Source organism: Podarcis raffonei, chromosome 5 (genome assembly GCF_027172205.1).
Source record: "Podarcis raffonei isolate rPodRaf1 chromosome 5, rPodRaf1.pri, whole genome shotgun sequence".
Classification (NCBI taxonomy): Eukaryota; Metazoa; Chordata; class Lepidosauria; order Squamata; family Lacertidae; genus Podarcis; species Podarcis raffonei.
In genome coordinates this window covers 37,128,612-37,143,101 of record NC_070606.1, presented here as the reverse complement: position 1 = coordinate 37,143,101, position 14,490 = coordinate 37,128,612, and the positions used below count along the sequence as shown (strand labels likewise).

General features: G+C 44.2%; 1 protein-coding gene across 1 annotated transcript in view; it reads right to left on the bottom strand.

Annotated features, from left to right (window-relative positions):
- Positions 1-14,490, bottom strand: part of LOC128414016 (lysosomal acid lipase/cholesteryl ester hydrolase-like) — a 20,171-nt gene extending 5,681 nt beyond the window's left edge. Inside the window, exons 1-9 of the mRNA XM_053388653.1 lie at positions 14,266-14,490; positions 13,103-13,244; positions 10,047-10,182; positions 8,129-8,327; positions 7,864-7,973; positions 6,522-6,658; positions 5,352-5,492; positions 3,820-3,891; positions 1,202-1,273 (exon numbers count right to left, since the gene is read on the bottom strand). Of these exons, the coding sequence (XP_053244628.1) occupies positions 1,202-1,273; positions 3,820-3,891; positions 5,352-5,492; positions 6,522-6,658; positions 7,864-7,973; positions 8,129-8,327; positions 10,047-10,182; positions 13,103-13,222 (987 nt within the window). The 5' untranslated portion in view covers positions 13,223-13,244; positions 14,266-14,490. The remainder of the gene's footprint in view (positions 1-1,201; positions 1,274-3,819; positions 3,892-5,351; positions 5,493-6,521; positions 6,659-7,863; positions 7,974-8,128; positions 8,328-10,046; positions 10,183-13,102; positions 13,245-14,265) is intronic.

Here is a 14,490-nt window from a genome sequence, read left to right as displayed (position 1 = left end):
TGTCAGGCCCACAGATCACTGCTTCTGTTCCCCTCAGTAGGGAATCCCCTATCGCCACTACACGCCTCCTCTTATGTTTGGTCAGGGTTCTTCCGTGAGCTGTCCGTTCCAAGGTCGCCTGCACATTCCCTGAGGACTGACTTTGCTGCTCGTCTTCATATACCTGATCGACTGTAATGAGGGAGAGATCCTCAAATGGAGTCTGCTCTTCATCTTCCATGCTAGGGGAGAGGACCTCAAAGTGATTGTGTATTTCTAAACAATCAGAGCAAACCCTGGGCCTCCTACTTCTTTGAGTCACGTTTCTCCATATATCTGGCTCCTGTGTTGGTGAACTAGCCTCCTTCTCAGGGGAGTCCCCGTCTCCTCCTTGGTGGAGACGGTGTGCTCTGTTGCTTCCAAGAAGAGCTCCAGCTCTCTAATTCTTTGGAGCGTAGCTACACGTTCCTCCAGTTGCTGGACTTTGTCTTCTAAGAGGGCAATCAACATGCAATTGCTGCAGGTAAAGCTGCCTGCAACCTTTGGCAAGATGGCAAACATTGCGCAGGAACCGCAGGCGACTGCAGCTGTTCCCTCACCCTCCATCTTGAGAACGTGTCGTTGGGGGTGGCTACAGCGGTCCTCCATCATAAGAAGCGTGAAGACAGGACAAATAACTCCCCCCCAAAAAAACCTAGGTCTCCCCCAACAAACGTTTGAGACTAGCTCCCCTAAATCTAAAAGATGGATCAAAAGATGGATCAAACTGGCGCGCGCCGCTGCCCTGCAAGCTCTGATAAGCTCCTCCCACAGCTAATCACCTGCCTCTGACCTTTGCACAGGGAGAGCAGCTAATCAGCCACAAAGAAACACACACACGAGAAAACCCTTTTTGCTCCTTCTTCAGCTGCTGGCCTGCAGTCAACTAGCAAGCAAACTACAAAAAACCCTGTAAAATACCTCCAAATTGCACACAACAGAATGTTTACTAAAATAGTGTGTAAATTTGAACACACCCAAGATAATAAAATGGACTTTAGATAACAGCAAAAAATATGTGAGGATGGGGGCTGAGCTTAGCTCCCTGACATAGGCATGCCTTTGAACATAAATCTAATGTGGTCCCCCTCTAATCTGTATTAAGTGGGAAATAGTATCAAAAAAGTTTCCATGTGCAATATATCTATCAGAGATGTTATTCTGATTTCAAACACTGCCCTACCTGATTGTACTTCTCCATATTCTTTTCCTCTGAACCATGGTCATATCCTTCAAATTGTTTTCTCAGATGCATCTAGAAATAAATTGTGCATTTTTGTAAAATGTATAATTTCCAAAGATGCAAAAAGTGTCATATGTAGGATTTCAGCAATCTTGACAACACCCCTGTAAGATAGGCTGCTGTTATTTATCCCTGTTCTTTGGATAGATTGCTATAATGGTCTCATTATGAATATCCGTCTATAATCATTTAATAGTTCCAGAAAACATTTTTTAAATCAACTACAGTGGTACCTCGGGTTACGTACACCTCAGGTTACATACGCTTCAGGTTACAGACTCCGCTAACCCAGAAATATTACCTTGGGTTAAGAACTTTGCTTCAGGATGAGTACAGAAATCGTGCAGCAGCGGTGCAGCGGCAGCAGGAGGCCCCATTAGCTAAAGTGGTGCTTCAGGTTAAGAACAGTTTCAGGTTAAGAACAAACGTCCAGAATGAACTAAGTTCTTAACCCGAGGTACCACTGTATGGATTAATACACTGCTTCTTTAAAATGTTGCTTTATTTCCACATGAGTACATGGATGGAATCCCATTGCATTCTTTTCTGGGAAGTACTAGATAGAGTCAGATTTCATGTGCCACATGATCCTTTCCCTGATTCCAAACATCGGAGGAAGCTGCTTCCAGCCATTCTGTAGATAGCTACAAAATCTGCAGACACAAATAATAAACATCCTGCTGTGACAGAAGAGCTAGAATGATTGGCAGCAGGGAAGTGGAATAGGATGTTCGGCACAGTTTAAAGCAAGTAGAAAGCATGGGTTGAAAAATGACAGAGATAAGAGACTCTAGTTTTGTGTGGGAAAGTCAGAGCCCAAGGGAAAGTGAGATGGGAGAAATACAGAAAGTGAATGGGGAAGAGTTGGGTTAACTGTTTCAAAACATAGAATAGAAAAGTTAGATAAGAAAACCAGACTTCAAAGAACTGACCTGCCAAATTAGCTACCAGGCTAAGTTCAAGGTGCTGGTTTGGTGCATAAGACCCTACACAGCCTTCTCCAAAATGTTACAAAAGACAATCAGATAAAGAAAATGCCATGGTGGGAGGAGGGGATCTGGACTTGGCTGATTCAGAGCTGCAGGGCTAGAATCTCAGCAACACTCTCCAGTTGCAGGGCTCACACTGTTTCTTAGAAAAAGTTGGTCTAGCCTCTGTTTTGTCCAGCCTTTGATTTCTCTCTCTCCTCCCCCATTCCCAATTAATCCCAGATTCCTGTGTCTGTGTGTATGTGAAGTTTGATGTGTGTGTCTTATGGTTACATAGGTGGTGTCACACTTCCCTTACGACTATCCCTCATTTTGGTCCTACATTTTAAGGTAAGGCTTATTTATAGCTGCATTCTGCTTCATGTACCGTACTTCTCCTTATTAGTACTTCTATCTTGTATGCATGCATGTGCAGCAGTGTAGCTAGCCGCTTGGGTGCCTGGTGAGGGGTGTGTGTCCTGCAGCTGGGGGTGGGGCGATCCACCCATAAGGGCAGGGCGAGCCTCTCCGCCGCATGGAGCCTCTCCGCCGCCTCCCCCTCAGCTGTAGGGCAGCTGAGGGAGAGGCGGTAGGCAAAAGCAAGTCCCACGCTGCCATTTCAGGCAGCGTGGAACCTGCAGGCACCTAAGCCACTATGTCACTCCTAAAAAGTTTTGTGAGGCCATTTTTAAAAACAAAAAAGTGCTCATTTTGACAACCCCCCCCTCAGTAATGACACCCGGGGTGGTGTGCACACATCCCACACCCCCTTCCTCCACCACTGTGCATGTGTGAGTAAGTCTTGTGAGCAAACTGCACACAGTCCAATACATATACAGAACAGAACAGGGGTGCAGGTGGCACTGTGATCTAAACCACTGTGCCTCCTTGGGCTTGCCAATCAGAAGGTTGGTGGTTCAAATCTCCGCAACGGAGTGAGCTCCTGTTGCTCTGTCCCAGCTCCTGCCAACCTAGCAGTTTGAAAGCACATCAAAGTGCAAGTAGATAAATGGGTACTGCTGCAGCGGGAAGCTAAACGGCCTTTCCGTGCCCTCTGGCTTCCATCACGGTGTCCTGTTGTGCTAGAAGCAGTTTAGTCATGCTGACCACATGACTCGGAAAACTGTCTGTGGATAAATGCCGGCTCCCTTGGCCTGGAAGCAAGATGAGTGCTGCAACCCCATAGTTGTGTGTGTGTGTGTGTGCGCACGCTTCAGTCATTAAAAATATATATAATCTTTTTTTGGGGGGGAAAGGGAATTGTAAAGCTGGCTAGCACGAAAGTCCTTGCATGGAGCTACCTTTCTGAAATTTCAATTACACATGGGGAGGAAACCCCCAAACAGGGGTATTTCCCCCCTGCATGCCTCCCCCTTCCTCTCAAGTTGGCTCAGGGTGTGTGTGTGTGTGTGTGTGTGTGTCAAGAGGACCCATGGAAGAGCTTGGGGGGGGGAGGAGAGTGGGGATCATTTTGTCTGGTAAACCAAAATGCTTGTCTTGCCAGATCAATTGACATAGCACTATGATGAATTTCTTCCATGGCATTTTAATAAATATTGAATAAACATAATATTTGAAAATGCAATATACCTGTTTCCAATGAAACACATTTTGCACAGATGTTCCAGCAGGAGAATGGCTTGCATACACGTCCATTCGGCTCTGAAATAGAACAGTCTACATGGCTTACGCTGCTATGATGCTCTGTTCTGGAAGCCTCACCTGATATTTACACTTTTCCCTTTTCAACAGCATGCAAAGACCTTTCTTTTTCCCAGAGAAATGAATATACAACAGTCATGATGTCTGAAGATGAGGTACAGATAGAGTCCAACAACAACTAGAGGACCACAGGTTTGCCAGCCCAGTCTGACTGTAGGACTAGAATTCAAAGGGAATCTGTGGTTCAGACATGCTTCAGGAAGCTCACAGTCCATTAGGGCTTCCTGCCTATCCATTTCAGCTTCTCATCCATAGTGCAAGAGTGCATGTGTACCTACAGGAAGCCTTTTGGATTGACAGGGGTCAACAAAATTGCCATGCTGGATTAGATGCATTTGCATGACTTCCCCATGAATGCATAGCAATACATAACAATACTTTGTGCACAGAATTAGAGGGAAAGTGATGCAGATCTGTGTTCCTTCCTGAGAACTTGTGTGATGAAACAAATGTTCATCATAAAGGTGGAATGGGAATTCTTTGCTACCCCTAGACAGAGGAGAGAAATGGTAATCCATTTCCACATTTCAATAATTTCAACCTGGAAGCTTTTACATAACAAAGCTTAAGCACTCATTAAGCTTAGATGTAATATATCCTCAACTCCAGCAACCCCAAACAATCTATATGTCATAGATGTTTTTAATTATTTACAATATGCTTTTAATCTATTTTAAATTCTATTGTTCTACCATTGATGTGCTCCCTCTAGGGAGGAAGGATGAGGTAGGAAATTTTTATTTATTTATTCGTTGCTGTTGTTGTTTCTAATCCAACAACAGGAAGTACCTCAAAGTCACATGTGCCCAAGCTTAAGCCTATGCATGTTTGCTCATCATAAACTCACCTGGGATTGCAGGGCTAGTTTTCAAGAGAAAGAATCACCCTTCAGGGGCAGAAGGTCTTGCCCTGCCCTTGCCACTTGGAATGCAACTCACTTCAGGGGATTGGGTGTGTAACATATAAGCAATGACAACAATATAGTGACTGTGCATAAAGCTCCAGAACCAGGTCCATGTTGTCTGTCTGGTATCTACCCAGCTCACTGAGAACCCATTTTAGTGGTTAGTGGGTGGTAGTGCCACGTTTGAATGGGAGCCAAGCTTTGCCCCCACCCCCAGTGGCCACCTGCCATTTTGATTTACCTAAAATTTAATTCCCATAAATCTATGAAATTGCTTTGTGTGTGTTCTGGGGACCATCAATAACACTGAGCCAAGAGCACCCTGAAATCTGGTGCTGTCCCTGCCCGCAACTCTTTTGTTGTTGTTTTTGGTATGTGTCATGGTTCCAGCTTGACTTCCAGGGTCATCAGTCTCTTTCCCTTATACCTAACCTACTTAAACACAAGCTCCCCTAAAATTTCCATTAAGTGTTACAAAGACAAGAATATAACTTACCAGGTTGAAATTGGGGGTGTTATATCCAGCCACAAAGGAAAGAACTTTGGCACAATATTTAGGCTGATAAGTGCAAAACCTAGAGACTGGCGTTTTCCAATGTATAGCGTAATCAAAAATATTTTTCTGGCCAAATATTGCCTGAAAAATAATATATTTGAAATTAGCTACCACTAAACCAAATAAAGATCAACACCCTATTCCCACAGAGTCCCACTGTTGTGGAATGTGTATGGAGGCAGGAGGGAAGGAAGTCTATAGTGGTTTCTCAGGCTGCTACTGGGTTGCCAGTAGATGCCCATTTTGCAACTGGCACTGCCAGGATGTGGAAGAGGAGTCAGCTAAGCCGCATCATTCCATAGCACTTAAGTGCCTTTCCTGCTTCCTATGTCATTATGTAGCATAGCTCATTTCCTATTTTCTATTAGCATCATTTTCAAATAGACAGAGGGCTGCTTAAAGTCCTGATGCCACAAGTCCAGCCCTGCTGCCAATGAGCAGAGGGAGGGAGGGAGGGAGGGAGGCAGCTCCAAAGCTCTCGAAGGAGAGCCCAGATGTGCTTCAAGCACCTCCTGCTCTCCAGCTCAGGTTCCTCTCAGGGCATTTCCGCTGCTTCCAGATGACACCTCAGCTGGAGCTGCTTCACAATTCCCTCAGTGGTACTGTGCTTGGGAGGAAGAGCATTTGCTATGCAAACTTTCCTGCCCACACTGGATAGGGGAGAGCTCCCAACCTGCAACACAAACCAGGCTGCATGCCTTTTCCTTCATTGCAAATGTCAATGAGACTGCAGTAGGACCAGCAAATATGGCAGGTTGGGTTGGACAGGAGAATAACTGCTGTGGCTGGGGATAGTGGCCAGAGTGCTGAAGGGGCCCAAGAGATCCCTCATTCCTGACAGTGCCACTTCCTGCTTTGCCCCCCCCCATAGATCTAATGGGACACTCTTTAGTAAATTATAAGAAACTGTTACAGCACTCTTAGGGCCTTAGGGAAGAATAGCGGGGCACGCTGAGTTTGGCAAACAAATGAGAGGAGGGCGATGGCACTAGCATATACGTGTGTGTGTGTGTGCGCGCGCACACACACACATATGGACTATGAATATAGATCTTTACTCAACTCTGTGCCTAATCTGTGCTCATATAAATAGTGCCCAGAAAGACTTACGCGCATGATCATCTCAGGAATACGCGCTAGGTTTGTGAGTGGGGTTGTGCAAAATGTCACTGTGGCTACAGGTGCCAAAGCAAAGAATACTTTGATTCTTTCAGCCAGTTTTGGCCAAGTAGAGAATCCTATGAAACCTGAGAAAATAAAATTTATCCTAAATCAGCAAGCTGTCAATTTCTTCACCTTTCTAGAATACTTATAGTCCTTGCAGTTGATAAAAATGTAATTGTCTTCCTTCATGTTGAGTGCCTTTAGCTTTATATTCCATTCCTGTTGGGCCTTTTAATGGCTAGTTGGTGTCTTGGGGGGTTGGAATGGTCATGTTAGTTTATGCTGGTTTTCATAATATTTTGTACTGTCTAAAATGAAATTCAATGCCTGTTTTTAATCTGGTTTTTAAAATGTATTATGATTTATTTGTGTTCATTTTTGTAAGTCACTTTGGGAAGCATTTTGATTGAAAAGCAAAATATAAATCTTTTAAATAAAGAAGGGGAGCCTTGCTGAATGCAAGGGGGTGGATAGCTCAGTTCCACTTGCTGCTCTGCCCTTTTTAACTAGGATGATGCACATTGGTCCATGTGAGGGCTGTCTGAGATACCTGTCCAAGAATGTGGAGAGAAGCTCCTATCCAGTGTAGATTGGGGATAGGGAACCTGTTGCCTTCCAGAACATGTTGGACCCCCAGCCTGGATGACTAATGGTCAAGTATAATGGGAGTGACAGTGTAACAACAAACATTATGAGGGCCACAAGTTCTCCATCCCTGGTGTGAACAGTACTGAGCTATGTGCATCCATGGTTTGTATCAGGCAATTTCCTACTGAACCAGGGGTGGGAAAGTGGATTCTGCTGACAAGTTAGAGACTCAACATTCTCACTCCCCGATACAGCACATTTGATGCCAGTGATGTCGAGTTGAAACCTGCAGCTGCAAAGGAAGAATCAGGAGCACAGATTTTCCCTTTCTTCCTCTACAGCCCTGCATTTAAACCAAGCCATGGCTGTAGGGGAAGATTCTCTCTTTGCAGCCACAATTTGAAATCAAGTTGTGGCTCTGGCTTCAAAGAACAAACTGGGAGTTCCTTCCAAGCGCAGTGGTTCTTCCATCGCAGGACTGCGCTTTTTGAATCTGGCACCTTTTTGGCCTCAGAAAAAGGCACCCAATTCAAAAAACAAACAAACACCCAAATCATAGCAGAAGCTGGCTGTATGCTGTGCTTCCCCCTGACAGCTTTGTTTCTTTCTAGACCTGGTTTGTCTCAGTGTGTCATTGGAACAATATCTACACATCCCATTGTGATGCTCATGTGAAAACAGCCTGCATTCTGTAACATACCACTTGTGGAGCCTTCAGAATGGCCTATGTAATATAGTTGTTCCTGCCCGGTTTTATTCAGAATGAAGTGTATAACAGCTGGAAGGTCATAGTATCCCATCTCATGAAAACTAGAGAGAGAAATGCACACAATAATGCATGAGCAAGCATTGGTGATGTATTAGCATTAGTAATGGATAAACAAGAGGCAAGGATTAGCACAAACCAAAGAAAAATATCTACATGGATAATGTGATGACATAATCCATCATCTTTGTTTTCTTACCTAAACTCCCAGAATTTCTTTTCATTTCTTCTCATTGTTTTATGATTTGAAGACCAAAGATTTCCTCTGCTGTTTCCAAGCCAAACATCATACCCAGTGTCTGCCAATATGAAACCCAAACTGTTGCTGGGCAAGTTCGAAATCCAGTGGGTAGCATCTCCAAGCAAAGCATGTTGCAAAAACACACTGGGCCATGGACCTGTAAAATAGTAAGAGATGCTTTGTTAATGGCCTGTTATATTCTATATAAGGGACTCCAATTTTCAGTGTGGGAAGGAAACAATTTGATGTATTCTTCTTATTAACTGATTTATTTATACCCCACCTTTTCCCATGATGGGTCTCAAGGCAACTTACAGATAAAACCAAGAACTGCTTAAAACATAGAAAAATCAACCATTACTATACAATTAAATATTGATAGAATTATAAACTATATACATATATAAAATCTGTTTAAAATATACCAGCAATTACAAGAAAAACGGCATGGCACCAGCCTTTCATTAAAAGCAGCCAATTCCCAATTGCCTGTTGGAACAAGATTAACTTCACCGGCTGGCAGAAGGACAGCAAGGATGGAGCCAGTCTAGCTTCCCTAGGGAGTTCCGAGTCTGGGAGCAGTCACCAAGAAGGCCCTCTCCCAGGTCACCACCAAACATGCCTGTCAGGGTGGTGGGATGGAGAGAAAGTCCTCTCCAAAAAATTTCAAAACCTGGGCATGTTAATATGAGGGAATACCATTTTTTTCAGATAGCTTGGACCTAAGCTGTGTAGGGCTTTATAGGTCATTGCATTGCTGTCCTTCTGCTAGCGTGTGTCACTGAGGCCAAATCAGACATCTCAAGGAATGGGCACACTTGGCACACTAGCTTTAACTGTGCAAATGCACTCCTGGCCACCACAGAGACCTGAGCATCCATGCTTCCAGGAGCATTCCCAAATTGCAAATCTGTGTCTTCACAGGTTGAATCCCTATTCCCTGTTCTGCCTTCTGACTGACTAAAAGTACCCCTGTTTTGTCTGGATTAAGTTTCAGTTTGTTCACCCTCATCTATTACTGATGACAGACACTGGTTTAGAACCAAGATTGCTTCCTTGGATTTAGGTGGAAAGTCAAAACAGAGCTGGGTGTCATCAACACACTGGTAACACTGAGCCCCCAAATGCCGGACACCCTCTCCTGGCAGTTTCATGTAAATGTTTCAATAACATGGGGGACAGAAGAAAACCCTGAGGGACACTGAAGGCCAATGGCCATCGTGTCAAACAGGAGTCCCCAGACCATCTCTTGGGTTTGCCCCTTCAGGAAGGAACAGAGCCATTGTAAAACATTGCCTCCCAATCTCATCCTTGCAAAGCAAACCAGAAGGATATCATGGTCAATGGGACTGAAAGGCACTGAGAGGTCCAGCAGAACCAACAGGGACACACTACCTTTGTCCAGTTCCTGATGTAAGTCATCCACTAAGATGACCAAAGCTGTTTTTGTCCCATAACCAGATTGAAACTGAAACCAGATTGAAATGGAATTGGATCATCCAATTAACTGTCAATGGAAGTTAGTCCAATTCACATCTTTACTTGTTCTGCCCAAGACACTTCATTTGAAATGTGTAGATCACAATGTTCAAGAGGCTTTGCTTCACATATGGCACGACAATGCATTTTTCCTGTGTTGCCCTTGCATACCAATGTCCGTTATTAACTTGTTTGCAAATGTCAACATTACTCTAGCATTGAACTGCAAACCTTCACTTACCAGATAATCAATGAAGGGACTAATTAATGGACTCAACACTTAATTCCTATTTAATTAAACAGTGCTTAATTACACACAGTTGGGATTAGGATTATAGCCAAAATTTGCAAAACTGAGGGCGGTATGGGGTAGGGCTTGTCAGTGTTATGGTGTTACCCTTTCCCACGGCATTATCTTTGTCTGCATCACAGTATCTTCCACAAGGTATTCTGTTGATTGTAAGTATATATCCGTCCTCTGTCTCAACATGGTGTTCCTCACTTGGGTATCCATGATAATGGATAATCTCACTCTGGGGAGAAAACAGAATGGGTTTGCTTGAAGGCATCTCCTTTGTACTTAAGTGCCGTGCATCCTTCCTTCTGCCCACCTGTCTCTGTTAGCAAGTAGGTGCACCATCAGTAGGGAAATTCACCATAGCTGAGTTTCCCGCTTCACCCAAGCAGATAGAAAGCAGCTACAAGGAGCTCTGCCATAAGCTAGAGGGAGCCCTGGCCGGCAAAGCATCAAGGGAAGTTTATATACTAATTGTAGCATCTTGAACTTGGCCCAGTAGCAAATTGGTGACCAGTGCAGATTTCTGAGCACAGGTGTTATATGCTGATATAGCCTCACTCCTGCCAGCAATCGTGTTGCAGCTTCTAGGTCAAGCACAAGGCAAGCCCCACTTAGCATGCATTGCAGTAATCCAGTATTGAAGTAACCATTGCATGAACCACTGTGGCAAGGCTTTCCCAGCCCAGGAATGGCCACAGCTGTTAAACCAGTTGCAGCTGGGAAAAGCAGTTCTAGCCACTGAGGCTACCTGAGCCTCCAGTGACAGAGCTGGATCCAGAAGCATCCCCAAACAGTGAACCCGCTCCTTCAGGGTGAGTGCAGCCTCATTCACAGTAGGCAACTGGTTAAATTTTCAGACATGGGAGCTTCTTACCCATGGTGCCTCCTTCTTGTCAGGATTCAAGTTCAGCTTGTTTTTTTCTCATCCATGTCACCTCTCCCAATGGCTTCATGTAGATAGCCACCAGCGGGCTGAAAGGCCCTCTCCCAATGCTACTGTCTGGACTTGGTCATGAAGGTAGGATTGGAACCACTGTAATGCAGTGCCCCAAATTTGAGTTCCTTGGAGCTGGTCCACGAGTATACCATAATCAATGTTATCAAGTGCCAACAAGAGATCAAAAAGGAGCAAGGTCACATTCCTCCATCCCACTCTCTGCAAAGGTCATCCATCAGGGTGACCAAGGCCAGTCCTGAACTCACCTGTGTCCTCCAAGAATGTCTTCAGTTGCTCCACCACTTTCCCCCAAAAGGGGATATTGACCACTGACTGGTAGCTGTTCTAATCCAAAGCATCTAGACCATTTCTCCTTAGGAGAAGTCACACTACTACCTCTTTCAATGCAGCAAGGACCTCCCTCTCATGCTGTGAAGCATTAACCACACTCTCGACCCAACCAACCAATTAGCCCCCCTCTGCTAGATTTAGGAGGGACAGGGGGCAAGGGGGCATGTGGTTGGATGCAAGTGCCCTGAGATCTAAGAAACTGATCCCACAAAACAGGAGTTGCAACAAGTGCCGAGTCAACATTACTCTGGAGTTGAGAAACCTGATGCTCAAAGTGCACAAGCCAGTTGATCACAGTGGGTCTTTGAGGGCTCCAGAGGTCCCTCCCTCACACTGGGTCTCAGTAAGCCCCAGATCATACAACATAACTCCAATACGAGGGTGCAAAATGAGCATTTTCGCTGCCTGTATTGCCACATAGTAGGCAGGATTATGTGTTCTTTTTGGCAGCAGAGCAAGAATTGTGCTACTTTAGTTTCTGCCTGGCTAGTTTCATATCTTGGAGCTCCTCGGAGTACTAAGGAGCTGCTCGGGCTCTAAACTGCTGGAGAGGACACTCAGGAGCCTAACCTGTCAACTGCCTGTTTTATCTCCTGGTTCCATAGGAAGATCAGGGCTTCAAAGCTGGATCACCAGCTTTTTCCCTGGAAAGTATCCCACAGCATCCAGGAACATTTCAGGTTCCACTCACTCTCTGACAGCAGGTCATCTGAGCTGAAGATTTCTGAGTATGCATGTTAAACATTTTTTTTCATGGGTTTAACTGAAAAGCAAATAAGCAACCAAGCAAATATAACGAAGTGGCTGGGAGCTGAGTAATTTACCAAAGGGTGGTTGACAAATTTACAAAAACAAAAAAACAAGGTTTCCTTTTCATTGGAAAAATATGAGAATAGCAGTTTTGGGGCAGAAGTTCAACTGTAACTTCTAATGATCCATTGCTGTGCTGCTAGAGATTCTGGAAGCTGTGATGGGACTGTGGGGAGTTACTGTACAGAAGCAGGAGGAAAAAGGATTTTGAGATTACTGTAGTAGATTGTGTGCATGTGTGGCAGACCAGCTGAGGATTTGGCAACCAAAAAGGCAACCTGGGCTACTCTCCTCACCCCCATTTTAAAAACTTGGACATAAGTCTATACTGCAGCAATCTAGGCACCGATTGCATAATTTTGGCAGCTCCCTAAGGGGCATTATGTACCCAACAGAGGCATTATCTTAAATCCTTGACAAATTTCCTTGTTGCTTGGCAGAAAATCCTACTGCTTAAGACAGAACTAGTCATTTCCCCCAAAATCTCAGTATGTGTATTCTCCCAGCACAGAATCATCTCCTATCCAAAAACCTCTCCTTTGACATGGATTTGGTGAGAAGAAAGTGTATTTAAGAGCTGAGTTTTAGACAGAAAGATGGTGTTCCAACCAGGTACCTATGCTCCTAATGATTCAAGTCTGGATTTGGACCACAGGCCTGAAGGGGGTTTCTGTTGCTTCAGGGTAAAAGCAGGTATTGCCTTCCTGCTTTTTGGTCAGAGTTCCTTTACAGATGCAGCTGTATTTCTCACACCACTCTTGGAGAGTCTCATGATCTACTGACTGAGCCATCCCTTATTTGATGCCCAATACCCCTGGACCTGTGTCCCCAAAGCCTTTCCTCAGAACCTACCTAGGTTAATCCCCTAATTTCTATGCAATACCTTTGTAGGTCAGTCTGTAAACAAGCCTGTAACAAGTATCTATTACTACCCATAGATACTTACTAGTAGTATCTGAAATAGCCCCTAGTACTTTGGCACAAGCACTGGTGATTCCTTTTTATCTCTCTTAGTTTAATGACAAAGAAATAGCAGTCAAAAGTATGTCTTACTTACAACATTCATAAAACACTCAGGATCCACTGTATCTGCAGTCACAGGTTTTTCTGAAGCTTTGAATTCTTCTGAACTGTAAATTCCTTGGCACAAACATGCTACTATAATAAAGCCCCACATCTTCAACCTGTATGGAACAATGCTGTTGCATAACAATAACAACAACAGTAGTAGTAGTAGTAGTAGTAGTAGTAGTAGTAGTAGTATCATATGTGGTTCCTGCAGATTTAAAGCAGGAATGATGTGCCCAAAACTTTTGGTTAACGTGAAAGAAAATTCTGAAACCAATGTAATTCCCTGGTGGATCCTTTTTGACATAAAAGAGGAGATGTAAGAATGTGTTGGGAATGGGTGCGGGGATGTAAAACAGATAGGAAAACTATGACCTTGGATAACATGTGATCAGAGCATCATTTTAAGCATTTCTCTCTCTCTGAGATTCATGCTGAAATAATTAAAAAAAAAATCAGTTGGACTCTTATGTTGTTTCCCAGCATTTTCTTTCCTTGCTCAAATTTGGGAACAATCGGGAAAACCACACCAGTTCCTGGTAGCTTTATCTGTGGTTAGGGGGATGTGTTGAGGGACTGGTAAAGTTTTGGATCCTTCAGATCCAAGTCTTCCTCTGGTTTGCCCTCAGCATGTTGCAAATCTCTCACCAGGCACCAGCTCCCTCTTCTTTTAAGGTCCTTCTGATACTACAGCTCCAAAATTTGTAGTCCAAGGGCCATGGAAGTTTCTGTGGTGGTGTGTAGGGGAGCTACAGCATCTGATCTCGCTCTTCTAGATCAACTATCTCTATCTCTCTCTGCTCTTGGGGAGGGAGATCCAGTGATTCCTAAGTCCCCTGGGATTTCAGGGATGTAGCACTACAAGTCTCTGTTTTCAAGACCTGTGTGGTTCCACTCACAAAACTTCCCAGTCATCTTCATGCATTGTATGCATACAGTGGTTCTGTAAAATACACCCCCCAATGGGGGAGAATTCTTCTGTTCACCATTCCCAGAGCACTGCCTCATCATCTAAAATATTTCAAAAGCCTGAACTATTATTTTTGTTGATCAGAGAAGCTTCCTTTCTCCAAACCTAGAACTATATTTCCCGGAGTTAACATCCCCCCCCCCCAATGGAAGGAAATCTATATATACAAACAAACTACTCACCTAAAGCAGGATTCTCACACTTCTTTGTTACAGTTGCAATTTTTTATTTTGGGCTAGAGTTCCTAAAGTGCAATTGCTAACGTTATTTGGAGAGCTTAAGTTATTACGCGAGTTTGTCGTCCTCTCTCAAAAGAAGTGCAGAGACCCGACTGAGCTTCACAGAAGCGTTTATGAAACGGGAGTGTGCTAAAAGTTCTGGATGAAGAGCAGTCCTCCAGAAGGTAC